Below are 18,706 nucleotides of genomic sequence, written 5' to 3'. Positions count from 1 at the left end.
CAGGCTGGCCCGCTGAAGCAAAGAGAACAATGAACTGGAGTTACACGACTTGGTGAACCATCGTGTGGGTGCTGGAAATCGAACCTGGGTCCTCTGACAGAGTAGTCAGTGCTCTTAAACCCTGAGGCATCTTTCTAATCCTAAGAATTATTTTTAAATGTAGTGATGGTATCATTTTGTTTGTACTTATTTTGGCGCGCGACACACACACACACACACAAGGAAAAGAGAGAGAGTCAGAGGGAGAAGCTGATTCTTTACTTGGTGAGTTCCAAGGATTGAATTCAGGTGGTCAGGATTGGTGGAAAGAGCTTTCTACCAGTTGAAACATCTTACAACTTCCCTTTATCATATATATATTCACCAATCAGGGATAACTTGGGGGGCAGGGTTACATAGCATCACTTGGGTCTGTGTGAGAATATCCTCATCCCTGGGAGTAACTAGGGCCAGTACTTAGCATTACAACACATAGCAACAGACCAAACCTCAACAGTACATACTGATATAGTTTAAAATTTCTAAATATGTATGATTTTCTAATTCTAAATATAGTCATTTATGGCTTAGCTGCATTAAAATAAAATACTGGTGTGTTTGAGCAAAAATTTTGAAATGTGTTAGCATTTTTTATTGGATATTCTCTGCATTTACATTTCAGATGTTATAGCATTTTCTTTATAATGGAAGTATATGGCCAGTAAGGTTTTATGTTTAAAAAGGAATGCCCTGAAGCTGTCTGACATCCTAGAGTACAATACTCTGTAAATTTCTTGGGTCAAATTACTAATATTGTCTGACTTTGTCAGTTAGTAGGAAACCCATGTAAAAATGTTAATTCTTACATGTCTTAAATTTTTGTTTATTATAATGAGACACATACAAACTCATACTTGTTGTTTTTTATTTGTTTGAACCAGTGAGCACTTAAATATCAAAGACAAAAAAATAGAACACAAGAGAATGTTTTTGGCCCCAGGCAAAGGACTTTTTAATTGGGACATAGTGTTAGGCATGACAGAAAGAAATATATAAAGTTTGTCTCTATTAAACTTCTCCTCATCAGAATCACCATAATTAGAGTGAATATACACAAGTCACAAAATGAGGAAGATATCTGCAGTGCAACTAATCAGCAAGGGATTTGTATCAGAAATATATGAGTAGCCTTATGAGACATTCAGAGGGAAATGATCCAATCAGAAAATTTAGCAAACACTTGAATAGACTTTTCTGTAAAAGACCTGAAAATGACCAACAAACACATGGAAAGATGCCTACTCACACAGTAGTTAGAGAGATGCAAATTAAAACCACAAGATACCATTACGTATTGACCTTACTAATAACAAGTGGACTGGCAAAGGCAGAGTTGTAGAAGTTTCTACCGTCACTTCTAGTGAGAATGTACGTCCTGTAATGTCACTTTGATCAATCATTCAGCCTTAACTCAGTGCTCTTAACCTCTGAGCCATCTCTCCAGCCCCCACACTAATTTCTCAATTTGAGGGATGACATGGTTTGCATGCGGAGGTCAGAGAACAACCTCAAGGAGTTAGTTCTCCTTCCACATGGGTCCTAGGGACTGAACTCAGGTCATCAGGCATGGCAGCAACTGACTTTCCCCTCACGTAATCCCAAGTTACTGCATGTTTACACTAGGAAATAGTTCTCCTTATGCACAGGGGATGCTTTTCAACATCCTGAGTGGATGCCAGAAACTAATGATACTTAAACCCTACATAAACTATGGTGCTTCCCACCATTGTACATATATAACTATGACAATTTGATTTATAAATGAAGTAAGACATTGACAGTTAATACAATGGAACAATTACAAGAATACATTGAACACAAGTTAATGTGTTTTCCCTTAACCACATCGACACAATCAGTATATACGTTGTGGATACGTTACTCTATCCCGAGTGGGAGAACAGGAAGGCATACGATTTTATCATACTACTCAGAAATGCAGAACTTATTTATATTTATTTATGCAGTGCTGGGAATTAAACCAGAACCTCATACACGAGAAGCAAGTGCCCTGCCACTGAGTTGCACCCTCTGTTTAGAGCCACAATTTTAAATAACTGAATCATTTATGTCTGAGATTTCTAGTGATATTTTCAGACTGCAGTTGACTGTTGGTAATTGTAACTAGGAAATATGAAACCATTTGGATAAGGAAAGGAATACACCATTGAACATCGTAGTTTGGAATTTCCAAAAAGCCCATGAGGAAAAACAATAAACATAACATTTATATTCAAGTACAAAAGAAATACATATTTTAGAAATATGTAAATTTTCAAAATAAAAATGTAATATGCATGTATATAAGCATCTATAGCTTCTAGTTTTAGAGGAGTCTCTAAAAAACACTATTATTTACTTATTCTTTATGGGTGTCAGTGTGCCTGAGAATGCACAGCACGTATGTTCAGGAACTATAAGAAGGCAGAAGAAAGCATAAAACCCCCTGAAACTTAAATTACAGATAGTTGTAAGAAGCCCTCTGGGTTCTGAGAATTGAATCTAGGTCTTCTGCAAGATCAGGAAATGCTCTTAACCGTTGAGCCATCTCCCCAGCCCTGTCTATTCGTAGAGGAGTAAATACACCAAGACTGAAAGAAGCACACAGGAGCTACCAGTGTTATGCTTGGGTTCTAAAGCTTATGCTAGTTAATTTGTATCTTATATTATTATTCTCAGAAAACCTGTGCAAATCTATCACCTGCCTTAATTATATATTTTTAATGTTTTCTAATAATTAAGAAAAGTATGTTTGTTGATAGGGGACAGTGCCAAGCAAAGTTCCAGGCTCAAAATGTGTCCTCACAACCTTCTGATTGAACCTTCTAAGGTTCTTAGAAGACACAGGAAGGGGCTGGCTCAGTGGTTATGAGTATTCACTGCTCTCTCAGAGGACCCATGTTTGCTTCCAGCAGCTACCTCAGGCTCACAGCTCTAAGGGATGCTACATCCTCTTTGGTACTCCACAGGCACCTGCATCCATGTGGTACATACTCAGACACATGCATACACATAAGTGAAAAAAATAAGATATTTTAATATATCTTGTTTTTGAAAAAAAGTAAGATTTAAATGTAGCATTTTAATCATGTCATGCTAGTCACTAAAATCATCTGTTATAAATGTATATACATGTCTATAGAAAGGCGGTTTTAGGAAGGGAGTTCCAAGGAGAGGAGGTAGGGCCATTTCAGTAAGATACTGGGGATATTGAGAACTCTAGACCTGGAAAGAAGGAGCAAACTGAAGAATGAACACATTGAGAAAAGTGGGGTGAAAATACTGTTTATTAAGAGTCAAACACACATGGAAATATGGATATATTTTAATATAGGAGAAATAGGTACCTCTTATGAATAAGGCAGGAGGAAGGAACTGAAAGGGGGAAAAGGAGCCCGAGATTTAATAGACCAAAAAATATGTTGAAAGAATTGTAGAAAGACAAGATGATAAGCTAATTGAGGCCATTTTCTACTTTAAATTACTGGAGCAAACTTTCAAACTTAAAGCAGCATGTTTTGAAAAACTGAGGAGACAGAATTTTATAATTAAATCCAAGCCCTGGGGGAAAAGATAATTAAACAGGACTAAGGGTGGATATGAGGGCTGGAGAGAGGGCTCAGCACTCACAGCTCTTCCAGAGGTCCCAAGTTCAATTCCCAGCAACCACATGGTGGCTCACAACCATCTGTAATGGGATCCTATGCCCTCCTCTCATGTGTCTGAAGAGAGTAACAATGTACTCCCTACATAAAATAAATAAATCTTAAAAAAAACAAAAACAAACAAACAAACAAACAAACAAAAAACCCCCAAGTGTGGGTGTGAAAATCTATCCTCTAAATCGTGCTGGCAGCCAGTAAGAATGTCTTTCAGGCCCATCCGAAAAATGGTTCCCATGCATCACAGAATCAAGGTGCACTTTGCTCCAGAAACAAGACCCCAGGAAAATACCCAGGGTACTCCTGTGTCTTAGAAGAACCCCCCACAAGAAACAGAATGTGACCTTGACTGGCTCCAGCAAAATCTGTGTCGGGAACTGAAATGTAAGTCAGCTTTCGAATCCTGCTTTCGTCATTTTGGAGTTCCCCATAAACTGGAGAGAGAATGCAGTAAAATCGGTAAACTATTTCAGTACTTTAATAACGCCCTGAATTTATACAACAGTTTAACTTAATTACTGGGATGTATGATGTGCAATGGTTCTTTATTCTCCCCACCGTCATTAAGGCAGGGGCACAAGTAGGGGAAAAGTTTCTCCAGAAAAACACCACTGAAGGTGTAAAGGTGGGTCATAGTGGTGGCATTGTAAAAGGACACTTGTCCTCCCTCGTAATCCAGGTACACGCCCACCCTTTTGAGATCACATAGGTTCAGACTACGTGAGGGCAGATCCAGGGCCTTTAGATCCGTTTGGTTCCTTAGTCTTAGAAGCCAGAATCCTTGCTCTGGAGTCAGAGGGCAGCTCCCCTTCCGAATGATGGACTCTCTGACGACTCCAATAGTCCATTTTGTCTTCTTTGCTACTTCTATCTCCCAGTACCACTTTCCAGAGGTAAAGCCTTTGGAGCCCAGTACGGCCACGCTTGAATCAAACCTCTCTGGATCATCAGGCATTACCTGCTTAACATCACCGTGGCATACACTGGTCCGGCTTTTGGATAACACCAGATTCGGGTGAGCAGTTTTCGGATCCAGAGTTAGTTGAGATGGGCCTGGTAAGAAAAATGAGACAGCGTGGATGAGGAGAAAAGAGGGGGATGCAATTTTCCACAGTAAAAAAAAAAATATTACCCATAGTGCTTTTGTCTCCACAAATGCATAAACCCCTAGCCAGGAAGGTTCTCATATGCTCTCTATTGCTTGGCATCCATTTGACTATCTTTAGACATTTTTATATTTAGGATAACATCAGACTTTGCTCTGAAGTGATTTATGTTCTGCCAGGGGAAACAATATAAATGATGCGAACCTTTACTAATACCAAAAGTGTAAAAGTTAGGTGAGGAAATCTTACTCAGGAGAGTGTCTCCACTGGGATATTAACATGTTTGAGATGTTCACTTTGGGCACACAGACAAGGGGAAAGGTAGATTGAATGCAGGTAGTTGCTTGTGTGTGAGAGACTGTCTGTTAGAGCTTGCTAAGACTGAGGCACCTGGTAGATACTATATTTGGTTTAGCCTGCAGTGAGGCATTGGGGCACTGGTATACACCACTGCTCTTCAGAGTGTAGTCCACAAATTATGAGCTTACCAGCATGGGACAAGACAGCACAGACACTGGGAGCAAACACTTACTTTGTTTAGAAATGCTTATGGAGTTCTAACAAAGTAACTTTATGACAGTTGAATCTGTGAATCTGGTAAGTATAAAACCAGGCTTGCCACATGCCTTTAACCTCAGCAAAGGGAGGAAGAGGTAAGTGGGTCTCTGAGTTTGAGGACAGCCTTGTCTACGGAGCAAGTTCCAGGACACCCCTGTCTCAAAAATCTAATTAAATAAATAAGTAAATAAATGAGGTAAAAGCAGACTTGTACTTTGTAAATAACCTTTAATTTCACATTTGTAAGTAACTTATATTGTAGTCTGAAATAATAGAATTCTATGACAGGTGAATATTTTTTTAATATGTAGAAGCTAAAAAAAAATAATGCCTCTTATAAATAGAATGGGGTAGAATGATATTGGATAACAGGTACCAAAGTACAATGAGATAGATACTAATTTCAGAGTTTTACAGCACAATATGGTAATCATAACCTGCAATGATTTATTTTATATATGTGTGTGTGTGTGTGTGTGTGTGTGTGTGTGTGTGTGTGTGAATATATGTTTCAGTGGTTTGGTTTGGTTTTGTTGGCAGTGCTAAACCCAGGGCTTTATACATGTTAGGCCAGCACTCTATTACTGAGCTACAGCCACAGGTTTTTAAAAATATTTTATTTTATTTATATGAGTCCACTGTAGCAACCAGAAGATGGCATCAGATCTCATTAGAGATGGTTGTGAGCCACCATGTGGGTGCTGGGAATTGAACTCAGGACCTCTAGAAGAGCAGTCAGTGCTCTTAACCTCTGAGCCATCTCTCCAGCCCCATAAGTTTTATTATATATTTTTAAACCAACTAAAAGATCTCAGAAGTTTCTAACACAGAGAAGTGATAAATATTTTAGGAGATTAAATCCTGTTTACTATGGTTTAATTTTTATATGTTGCATATGTGCATTGGATATCATTGTATCCTATAAATACACACAAATACCATGTGTCAATTAAAATTCAGTTGGAACAGTAGTACACACCTGAAATTCTGGCACTCAGGAGGTTGAAGCAGAAAAGTCCTAAATTCAAGGCCAAGCCTGGGCAATATAATGAGATCCTTGTTTTGCTGCTGTTTAATGTTTTGAGTCGGGTCTATGCCTATAATCCTAACACTTGGGAGGTGGAAACAACAGGACCAGGGGCTCAAGATCACCCTTGGCCACATAAGAACTATTGCCAGCCTGTGCTACATGAGATTCTGTATCCAATAAATGAATAAAGGAACTATCCAAAAAGCAGCTTGTGTCTGGAAAGATGGCTCAGAGCCTAAGAGCACATAGTACTTCATGCTCAGTTCCAGCACAATGTCAGACACTTACAACTGCCTAGATCTCCAGGGGAAGCAATACCTCTTCTGGCCTCTGTTGAAAGCCACTTAGGAAAAAAAATTTATACACGGACACACTTTTGTTTTGTGTTGTTTTGTTTCTTTAAATCCTTTTTAACAAGCAGGACTAATAAAGAATTTGTCCGTTTATAATTTAATGTTAAAACAGTCAACAAAAGTATGGTCAAAAGATTAAATACATCTCACCAACTAGGAATGACAGAGAAGCACTTGGAGAGGTTTTCAACGGGATTGGACATTAGAGATATATACATTTAAAAATGATGAAATGTTACTGTATTTAAGCTTAAATAGTTGTAATTAGAAGGATTGACAATGTTAGGTTTTGTCAAGAATGTAGAAAAATCGTTTCATCATTCATTGCAGGAGGAAATGTAAAACAATTCCTCCATAATAGCCCTGAAGTGTAATCTACCCAAATGTTCATCAGTTGGAGAATGGACACGTTATGATGTGTCTATTAAACACAATTACTGCCGTGTGCAACAGAGGTGAATCAAAGGAAGCGCCATGCTTTGTACAGAAGTCTAGACACACAATACTGTACTGTGTGATCTGCAGTAAATCAGAAGTTCGAGGAGACGCGGCAAAAGTGAAATAAAGCAGCGTAGCAAGCAGTAAGGGCTGAAGCTATACAGAAGAAAGACTTGTGGAAACTGTCTCTCGTGTGTGTGTGTGCGTGTGTGTGTGTGTGTGTGTGTGTGTGTGTGTGTGTGTACAAGTATGTCCATACATGTGCATATGGAGATCAGAGGTCTACTTTAAGTATCCTCCTCATCATTCTCCATCTTATTTTTTTGAGACAGGCTTTTCACTGAATCTGGAATTTACTCAGCCATACTGTCTGGCCTGCATGTCTTGTAAAAACTGTTTTTCCCCAGCCTCATCCCCAGTACTAGGGCTACAGTTGTTTGCCAACCATGCCTGGCTTTTTACATCGGCACTAAGGATTTAAACTCAGGTCCTTGAGTTTGTTCAGTGATAAGCCAACTCTCCAGGCCTATCTATCTCTATCTTGATCACAGAGATATTTACATGTTTTTCAAAACTCATCAACTTGTACGCTGGGTATATTTAGGTTAAATTAGCAGATTCTGTTCTATTACACTTCAGTAAAGTCTGTTTCTTTCAGTGTTAGTCACCTGGAAAATGTAACAGGGATGTATTTATGGTTTTTAACTAGGTTAATAACAAACAATAATATTATCTACATGAATTCTGTAAAAGCTATCTAAATTCCTATTTTTATGCACATCTTATCTAGAATATTATTTCTTTTTCTTGAAATGATACCACTTGTGTTATTTTGTCCTGTTCAGACCTTTGATATTTGCAAGAATTCATACAGCTGATGTAGCAAAACAGGATAAAATTCTGGCTATTTCCACACATTATATATCAAGCAAAATCATAGGCTGGGGAGTAATTTTAACATCAGACTTTTATATATTATTAGTTCAAAGACACATATTCTTAAATCATAGCAATAGGAGAAAGAGGGAAAAACCTTTTTGACTAAACTCCACCCGAGTCTATCTCCATCCTATCTCAAACAAGAGGGCTAACTCTGGCCACACATGAAATTCAGATTAGGGGCCGTAGGAATCACTAGCTCTTTCTCGTGGTACCTGGGGAGATGATAGACTGCATTTCCCTCCAGATGATGTACTGGATAGGACCCTTGAAGCGGCCTGGGCTCAGCTTTTTGGAGATAAGCTGTCTGGGTACAAGTGTCTTTATTCCCTTCTCCATGCTGTAAGGGACACACAGATGGTTTATGTTAGACATCCTATGAGGTGGAAGGAGGGATAGAGTACCATGAAGAGAAACTTACCTCTCTATGAGCTTTGTGATGTCCTAAAGAGAAGAAGAAATAGAGAAGTCAGATGCCTGTTCATCTCTAGAAATCTCTGGTTATACTGATACCCATCCAGGTTTGATCATCAGTATTGGCTTTCTGTACTGATGGTCCTCAGTCCATTACAACAGTTTCTATCCTCTACAAGCTTTGCTACTCAGCATCCCAGTCTAACCCTTAATAAATTGACTTCTCATTTGCTGACCTTCTGATTTTCTATAATTCCAACTCTCATAGGAAACAAGAGGAGAGCTAGGAAGCCCATAAACTGTTTAAAAAGTCAGTGCTTCCAAATACTCCAACAAGAAAAGACCAGAAGCGATCCCAGGGCCTAGGGTAACTAAACTTCCGAGTGCTGAAGTGATCACTTCTGCTCTAGAAGTGAGACTTTAGATAGCAAAGTTTGACAAAAAGCTTTTGGATAGTTCAGTTTCTCAACAAATGCTATAAGAGACATATTTTTGAAAAATAAAGCATCTATGTTCCTTATGGGAAAGGAAGAAAATACTGATCCATGTAGCATTCTTGGCGAAACTGTACTATCATGTTTCATAGGAATATGAAAGTAATGCTTTCCACTGAATGTAAAGTAAAAGCGGCCTACTTTTCTCCCAGAGGACCTAAAAAGCACTCCAGTTAGTTGTGCTGTGTTGGGTGGGTTGGGTTGTGTTGAGTAGGGTTGGGTTGGGTAGGGTTGAGTTGGGTAGGGTAAGGTAGGATATGCTTGGGTTGGGTTGAGTTTGGTTAAGATTTGCTTTCCTTCCATCCCCCATTCCCAGTTTCTCTTCCCTCCTTCCAAGTGTACCCATAATCAATTGGGTTCAGAATCTCACTGTGAGGAAGTCGAAGGAGTTCTGCTGTTCCATCCGTGCCTGAATGTTCGCCAGCATGTCTTTGGCAAGGAAACACTGCTCCTGAATCTGGTTCAGATTCACCTCCATTTCCTCATTCAAGACTTTCCCCTCATCCCGGAGGTCATTTAGAATGTCCTTTTCTTTGTTGTGTAGAAACTGATGCAGCTTTAGAAACTCCACAGAAAGGTTTTGTTGCAGTTGTATCTTGTTGTCCTGGAAACCTCCATAATCATCATCACGATTACTACTGAGACTAGCATTTGGGGATAGGGGCTTAGACCATACACCTTGGGAAATTACACACCAGTGGCTGCTTAGCATCGACATTCAATCCTACTAAACAAAACCCTTTGGGAGGCTTATTCCTTCTTTCTCAACTAGTTTAATGGTATAAGATGAGAGGTTTTGTTTTCAGTGCATGGATGATAACCTCTATTAAATAATGTTGTGGAGTCAATCAAACATTCTAAAATGAATGCTAAATAGTTTCCTAGACTAACAAATCAGTATCTACCAAATAATGCTGTTGACTAGGGAGACCTGTCCTCTTAATCAAAACAACTCCTTTTGCCAGGACCACATAAAAAAAACAGTATGAGTATATGAACAAAGTACAAAGCACTAAAATTCAAAGTTGCTGCACTTGCAGCTTGTGTGTGTGTGTGTGTGTGTGTGTCACAGCTTCTCTCCTGGTGAACTATCAATATCCTGGTTTCTCAGTTCCTCCTTTTTTTCATTTCTAATGACTTACAACCTTTACCACTCATTTTCAACCACACATAGGATTTCATCATTCCCACAAAATGCATTATTCCCCAAATGACTTTTTGTTCCAAGTTCACTTGCTCTCTACTGCAGCACTGTTGAATCACAGTGAAAGTTTGTGTCTGGCCTGGGCATGGTGGTGCATGGCTCTAATCCCAGCACTTAGCAGAGGCAGGCAGGCAGATCTGTATGAGTTTGAGGCTAACCTGGTTTACAAAGTAGGTTCCAGGGCTGCCAGAGCTACATGGAGAGACAGACCCTGGTTATAATCATTGACTCTCTCTGTCTCTGTTCGTAAGTTTTATCTTCACGGCTTGTCTTACTTGGCTTAGATTCCATGGACAACCATTGCCACACTCTTAAGGTAGTCTTACTTCCATCCTTCTCCCAACCCATGTGTTTCCAGCTTCCCTTTCACCTGTCTCAGAATTTCCAAGTCTGATTGGTTCTTCTTCCTCTAAACAAGTTTTAAATACTGGAATTAGTTGTTATTCTATCTTAAGCTCATTCTACATTTCCTAGGCAATACCCTTCCTGCTGTGGCTGTAGATGCTCTCTAACGCTGACAGCTTTTCTCCAGCCTTTGAGCTCCAGACTTCTAAACCAAGTGCTGTCTGATACAGCTATCCACTCCTCATATTTAATCAGTCATCATGTCTATGTAACTCCCTCCCTACACCTCATGTTCTTGTTTTTATCTGTTTATACACCGCCTCATTGAGCTAATCAAGAACCTTTGCTCTTGGCATACTGACCTGCAAGTTTTCAAACCAAATGGTCCTGACATTGTCTCTCTAAGCCGTTTTCCACACAGCCATCAGACATTTTCAAAATGAGATGAAACTGTTGAGTGCTTACAAGTCTTTATTTTCCACATCATAGGATCAAGTTAGAAATACTTTACTTCTTCCATACAAGGGCCTGCATGATGGGGTCGTTTCTGCCTCTTCAGTATTATGTTGCCTGGTGTGCTCTAGCTTTATTGGACTTTTCTAACATCCTGTTTCTGGACTTTTCCATGTATCTTTCCCTCTCCCTTCAACACTCTTCTCCAGGACCCCTCTTTCATATTCCCTTATTTGATTAAGTTACTCATCCTACAGTCCTCCAAAAATAATTTTTTTTGACAGTGAATCTCATGTATCCCAGGCTACCCTCAAGTTAGATATGTAGCCAAAGATGACTTGAGCTTCTGATCCTCCTGAGTGCTGGAATTGTAGTTGTGTGCCATCGTGCCCAGTTTGTGATACTGGCTATAAAACTCGGGGCCTCATGCATGCTAGGCAAGTGCTCTGCCAATTCCAGCTCAAGTGACGTCTTCAGGCTCTCCTCTTAGATTTCTCTTCATTGCTGAATTTTCCTATCATACGGTACTAGTAGCTATTGTTATCTTATTGGTGTTGGTGGCATCACTTAATACCTGTCCCCCCACACTCAGATTTTAGGGCAGGAATGAATCTTAGTGACCCTTCAGTAAGTATTTGTTAATGAGCGAAGATTGACTATAGTAGCCAAACTAGGAAATAGAACAAAATTATCTGGATGCATGAGTAACTCCATCTGTTTTTCTTTCCCTGAAGATACGCATTTTTTCCTGATGCCAAAGATATGACTCTTCTACATAGAGTAGTTAATGAAGGACCAGAACTTCCAATTTAGCCCCAAGCCTAGAGACTGATTTACCTAATTTTTACTATTAGGCTTGTGTGTGTGTGTGTGTGTGTGTGTGTGTGTGTGTGTGTGTGTGAACTTTGGAAGCAGTTTAGAAAGACAAAACAGATGGGAGGGGATATAATATGAGAATCCATGGTTCAGTGGTGCCTGGTTATAAACCAGGTTTTACTGGTAAAGTCTTTATTTTGCTATAGATGAAGGGGAAGACTAAGCAGACCCCAGTCCCACAATGTTCACCTAGTGACTGGACCATCAAAAGGCTCAACATGTTAGGACAAAAGGTAATCTATTCAACTGATCAATTATTGGGAACCTTTTTCACCATATATTTCTTCCAACCTACAGTGAAATTGCACTAATTCTGTAGCCCAGGTATCATTTAGTATATGGATATAGCTGGAGTTACAAGAAGGGTATATTCCAGCAGTGCTCCATATTCCAGCAGCCTTTTATCCTGCCCCTCACCTTGTAAGCAGCAATAGCGTCTTTCTGCATTGTTCTGAGAGACTGAAGCTCCTTCAGGGTTGTCTGAAGATGGCTCTGATAGATAGCAAGCTCCTCCTACAAATATCAGATAGAATTAACCCATAGAAATTTGGAAAATATAAGAGCATAAAGCACATCCCTGGGGGCTGGGGAGATGGCTTAGAAGTAAAGTGCCTGCCACACAGACCTGAGTTTTATCCCCAACACTTGGGTAAAGGGCTGGGCATAGCGATTTACCCTTAAGTGCAGTGCAGGGGAGAGGGAGACAGATACTTGGAACTTGCTGGTATAGCCTAATATAATTCCAGGTTTTTGTGAGAAGTCCTACCTCAAAAAAAAAAAAAGATATGTATATATATACACACACACACACACACACATATGGGCAAGTGCTGGAGAAACACCCTAAAATTTCTCTATGGCCTCTATGTGCATACACACTCATACCTACAGCACAAAGAGATATCTGTGGAACAGGACAAGACCTGTGCGAATAACAGCACAAGGAGGTAGATGTGGAGCAGGGCAGGCTAACGGAATGATAAGATGGAGAGTCCAGTCCTGGCTTCAGAAGAGATTCTGCCAGGGTATAGAAGACACACCAGTGTTTGTTTGAACAGAGGAATTTTAACATAAAGAAACCATCATGTTTAAAGTTACTTATTGCTGGGATGGGTAAGAAGGCTCTGTGGGTGAAGGCACTCACGGCTAAGCTTATCAACCTGAGTCCAGTCTCCAGAACCCACACTGTGGAAGGAAAGAACCTGTCATGCGCATATACATGTGGAAGAGCAGTGAGAAGGACATCTACAAGGACACAGTGTGTCAGGAAATAAATAAGCTTTGAGGTGTTTCTTCTTTGGAGTCTGGTGGTTTGAATAGGTATGGCCCCCATAGGACTTGTGCTTTTGAATGGTTGGCACATAGGGAGTGGTAATATTAGGAAGTATGGTCTTGTTGGAATAGGTGTGGGCTTGTTGGAGGAAGTGTGTCACTGTGAAGGCAGGCTTTGAGGTCTCATTTATGCTCAAGCCACACCCAGTAGGACAATCTCTTCTTGCTGCCTGAGGATCAAGATGGAGAACTCTCAGCTCTTCCTGCACTATATCTGCCTGGATACTGCCATACTTTCCTTTATGATGGTAATGAACTGAACCTTTAAAACTTTAAACCAACTTCTATTAAAATTTTTTTTATAAGAGTTGTCTTGGTCATGGTGTCTGTTCTCAGCAGTAAGCCCTAAACTAAGAGAGTCCCATCTACTTTCTGGAGTTCTCTCACATTTTTCTTTAGGAAGTCTGTGTCCTCTCAAGTAAGCTCTTGCTATAAACCATCTTTCCTTTCCACTGAGAATTGTGACCAGGGCTGAGAATTAGCTCAATAGCATAATGCTTGTGTTGTGTAGACTACACCTAAGTTCAGTCCCCAACACCAGGCAAACAAAAATGGTAAGTAAAGTAAGTTCTGCAGTCTTGCGGGGGGAGGCTACTGCAGCTCTGCCGTTCCACCCTGGGCACCTTTACATATGCTGTTCCCACTGGGACGCTTCTGTTTACCTTCTGCCCTTGCAAATCCTAATGACATCTCAGTTCTAGTCCCACACATTCTCTTCATTGTGCATCCCCTGACCATCTCAGAAATCCTCAACACTTAGGAATCACAAATGTGACAACCTTTAGCTCTCTGTAGTGCATTCTCATGTAATATCTATTGTTGTACTCATTTGAAACTTTTATAACAGGGACACTAGCCTATCATGTTTACCCAGTGGGACTGAAGGAGTCAGCCATAGCTCCTTTACAACTCCTTTCATGTACATAGCATCTCTAGAGAAATAACTTTACAAGGTATATTGTATTTCTGAGGACTCTGAGATTTCTCATTATTTGAAAAAAAAAGGGGGGGATTAGGTCAGAAGAAAGAAAAAACCCTCCAAAAGAATTTTCCTAAGGGATTTCTCAAGGCCCAGGGCTCACACACCGTAAAGAAACGGACAGCTTCAGAGATTTGCAGGAAATCCTTAGACTGCCCCATAGACAACCGTGCATCCTTGCATTGAAAGCAGATCATTTTCCCATCTGGCTTACTGAACAGTTTCAGGTTCTCTCCGTGCTCTGGGCACTGTGGATGGCCCTTGAGCAGGGGTAACTTCTTAATCTTCTCTACCAGCTTCTCCAGCACGAGGTTGAATGTGCAGTTGCTATACTGGCATAGCATCTTACACTCGGGACAGAATGTTTCCTTTGCTTGCATTTTCCAGTAGTTTTGAATACAGGTTTGGCAGAAGTTGTGGCCACAGGTCAGCATCAGCGGATCACGGAACCAGTCGTTACACAGTGGGCAGTGTAGCTCCATGGTAATATCTGGTATCACCACTTTTGAGGGTACGTAGGTGTTTGGACCACTCGTTTCAACATAGTTGCCTGGATCAAAGTTTGAGGGGGGCCTAGAAGATACCTTTGGGAAAGAATAGCTTAATTAAAGTTCTTTTACTGCCCATTTCACTAGACCAGGATCTAGACTCCATTCCTAAAGGAACTGAGAATTGATTCAGCTAACGCACAGTAATCACTCTTTAAAAAAAAAAAAAAAAAAGTCAATGGAAGCTGGAGAGGTGATGCAGCCGTTAAGGGGATCCATATTCCGTTTCCAGCACCCATATCAAATAACTCAAAATGGTCAGTAACTCTTGTTTCAGAAAATCCAACATCTTTTTCTGGCCTTCATGGGAACTGTACTCATTTGGACAAACCCATATACATATCATTTAAAATAAGTAAAGTAAAACTTTTTTTTTTAATTTTAAAAAGGAAACAATACCGTGAATTCAGTGTTTTCCAACGTCATAGTTTGTGGCATGAATATCAAAGATACTTATTTTGTTTTACATTCTTCTCCTAACCAATCTTATCCAATTATGCAGTGAGTTTCTGTTTCATTAGTTATTTTTATCTTCTCTGTAGCACACATTACCTAGAAATGCAGTGTCTAGGGCATCCTGGACACACACTTAGGGTCCCATTTACATCAAAATACACACTGTTCTCAAATGCACATGGAACATTCTCTAAGACAGACCAAATGTTAAGTCACAAAACAGAGCTCAATACTTTTGAAAGGATTAAAGTCATATGACATGTGTAGTGGTGGTTTGAGTAAGAATGGCCCCAATAGGTTCATAGATTTGATCACTGGGGATTAGGAGGTGTGGCCTTGTTGGAGAAGTGTGTCACTAGGGTTGGGCTTTGAGGTTTCAGCACAAATCCCACAGATCTGGATATAGAAATCTTACCCACCTCTTTAGCACCATATCTGCCTATGTGCTGTCATGTTTCCTGCTATGACAGTAACAGACTAAGCCTCTGAGTGTAAGCAAGCCCCAGTTAAATGTTTTACTTTATAAGAACCATCATGGAAATGGCAACTTTTCACAGCAATACAACAATGACTAAGACAAAGTGTCTTCTCAGATACTACAGAATGGAACTAGAAAGCAATAACAGGCAAAATGGGAAAGTCACAAATCTGTAAAAATTAAACAACATACTCTTAATCACCCAGTGGGTCAAAGAAGAAGTAAAATTACAAAATACTTTTAGGTAAATGAATTAAAAAAATACAACATAGCAAACCTTACAGACTAGGCTAAGAGCAGTACTCTCCGGGAAATGTATCGCTGTAAACACTGCACAGAAAACCAAGATAGCATGGCTCTCAGCAGTAGGATGTTTGGCTAACACAGAAAGGTCCTTGGCTCAATCCTAGGACCAGCAGCATCAACAGCAAAACTTTTAAAATGAAGAAAAAGAACTCCATGCCCTGACATGTGCCTGTGTCCCCAGCTACCTGGGAATTTTAGCCCAGCATGGACAACATGAGAGCATCCGGTCTGCGAGCTCTCAAATGAGCTTGGAACCCAAGTCAGGGATGGGCTCAGCATGCCTCAGATCCTGGGTTTGATCCTTCAGTAAGAGCAAGTCAGTGAGTAAATACATAAATACAATACATAGCCTAACTTTCCCTTGCAGATCAAGTGGGAAAGCACAAACTGAACAAGCTACATCCAATGCTAGGTGAAGGAGGAAAACAGTAAAGGTGAGAGCCACAGAGAACAATAAGACCAACGAAACCCAAAGTGCAGTTTGTTGACTTTGACAAGCATGAGGATGTATGCCGGTAATCTCACATTTAGGGTGTTGAGGCAGAAGCATTGCCCATGGCTAGTCTGTGCCTAAAAATAAAAGTAATGCTTTCAGTGGGTAGAGAATCCACAAAATGGATTAAGTTGTAGAAGAAGAGTCAAATTACTAAGATTTGAAATGGTTTTATTACAAGCCTCACATGACACTATGCACAATTGTATCTAGGCTACAAACAGGAATAGCTCTAGAAACACATTAACTACTAAAACTGACTCAAGAAGACATAGAAAACCTGAACATTCTCTATAACAAGTAAACACATTTTTTAAATAATAAATTCAAAACTGCAACAAAGTAAAACCAGGACCACATGACTTCACTGGTTAATTCCATCAAACAGTTAACATATTAATATTAATCCTTCTCAAATTCACCCAGAAAGTAGAGTGGTACTTGTTGACCCTTTACGGGAAGTTGGCATCCTCCTGATAATGAAGCTAGGAAAGTAAGAAAGTAGACTGGCAGCCACCAGTGAATGGCACCACACCACAGGTTATTGTCTAGATCTGGGCCTAGTGTGGCCTGACCCTCAGAGGCATGGTGGCCCAATGGTGGCCTATGCCTATAGTCATAGCTTTCAGGGGTTGAGGCAGGAGGACCAGTTGGAAGTCACCGGCTACATACGAGTTCCAGACAGACAACAACACAGATCCCAGCACTGTATATATGTAGCAGGCCTTGGGATGTAACTGGTCACTATGTAGAACAGCTAGTCCAACTTACTATGAGGCTTTGTCTTTAAAATAAACAGGTCCTGAAGACATAGCTTAGTAGTTAAGAGCACTTGCTACTTTGCAGAGGACCTCGGTTTATTTCCCAGAACATACATAGTGGCTCACAATCCTCTGTAACTTTACTTGCTGGGGATCTAATTCCCTATTCTAACTTATGTGGGCATCAGGTGTGCGCATAGACCACATACATGTATGTGGGCAAATACTCATATACATAAAATTTAAATATTTTAAAAATAAAGAATGGGGCTGGAGAGATAGCTCAGTGGTTAAGAACAGTGGATGCTGCTCTACCAGAGGTACTGAGTTCAATTCCCAGCACCTACATTGTGGCTCACAACCATCTGTAATGGGATCCAGTGCCTTTTTCTGGTGGGTTTGAAGAAAGCGACAATGTATTCACATACATAAATATTTTTTAAAAGGTAAAATAGAAAAATAATGTTGGGTGATGGTGCATGGGTCTCTGAGTTCAAGGCCAGTCTGGTTCACAAAACAACAGAGAAATTCTGTCTCAGGAAAAAAAAAAAAGACCAAAATAAAATAGAATATTAAGAAAGAAAAGCTATTTTTAGTTTCCCTTTTACAACATAAAAGACAAATTACATAAAAGAAGAAATAATTTGCAAATTCTAGTACTTTTAGGGTCTAGAATCCAAAATAAAAGAACTCTCACAACACAAACAAAAAAAGATTAACAGCTATTTTTTAATGGACAGAGAGCCTGAATAGGCATTTGTCCAAAGAAGACGGACAGGTGGTCAACACTTGAGGAAACGTTTAATACCATTAGTCATTAGGAAAATTCACCTGAGATTTTTTAATTTATTATTCTCATTATATCTCACAATGAAATATGATGTCATACTAGAATTGATCCAACTTTAAAAGGCACATTGCTGGAGTCAGGAGAGAGGGACCAGAGGGTTTGGGTTCCTTGTCAGCATCCACATGGCTGCTCACACCTGTCTAAAACTCCAGTTCCAGGGGTCTCACGCCTTCTGGCTCCAGTGGCACCAGACACACATGAGGTGCACGACATATATGTAAGCAAAAAATCCATACATGTTTTACAAAGCACATTGCTAATGAGTGTAAAGTCGTGTAACCACTGTGGAAAACATGTTTGTACTTCCTCAGAAAGTTAAACATAGAGCCGGGTGGTGGTAGGTAGCACACATCTTTAATCCTAGTATCCAGGAGGCAGAGGCAGGAGGATCTCTGAGTTAGAGGCCAGCTTAGTCTACAGAGTGAGTCCCAGGACAGCTATATAGAGCTGTGTAGTGAAACCCTGTCTCAAAAAAACAAAACAAAAAAAAAGCAAAAATTAAAAACAAAAAACAACAACATACATAACTCGTGGGCTGAAGAAATGGCTCAGTTGAGTGCTTACCGCATAAATATGTGGACCTGAGTTCAGA

The 18,706-nt window shown here is 40.0% G+C and overlaps 1 protein-coding gene across 1 annotated transcript; it reads right to left on the bottom strand.

Moving 5' to 3' along the window:
* Positions 1 to 4,212: 4,212 nt before the first annotated feature.
* Positions 4,213 to 15,196, bottom strand: TRIM69 (tripartite motif containing 69; the record flags this gene model as incomplete). The annotated part of the gene is made up of 7 exons (XM_080930938.1): positions 4,213 to 4,754; positions 8,341 to 8,465; positions 8,547 to 8,569; positions 9,404 to 9,637; positions 12,329 to 12,424; positions 14,330 to 14,806; positions 15,170 to 15,196. 7 exons carry the CDS (start codon positions 15,194 to 15,196, stop codon positions 4,213 to 4,215), a joined length of 1,524 nt encoding a protein of 507 aa, XP_080787064.1.
* Between the last annotated feature and the right edge of the window lie 3,510 nt (positions 15,197 to 18,706).

This window comes from Micromys minutus, assembly GCF_963924665.1.
Source record: "Micromys minutus genome assembly, chromosome: 17".
In the NCBI taxonomy this organism is placed as follows: domain Eukaryota; kingdom Metazoa; phylum Chordata; class Mammalia; order Rodentia; family Muridae; genus Micromys; species Micromys minutus.
The sequence above is the reverse complement of the archived record's forward strand: the minus strand, read 5'-3'. Positions and strand labels throughout refer to the sequence as shown.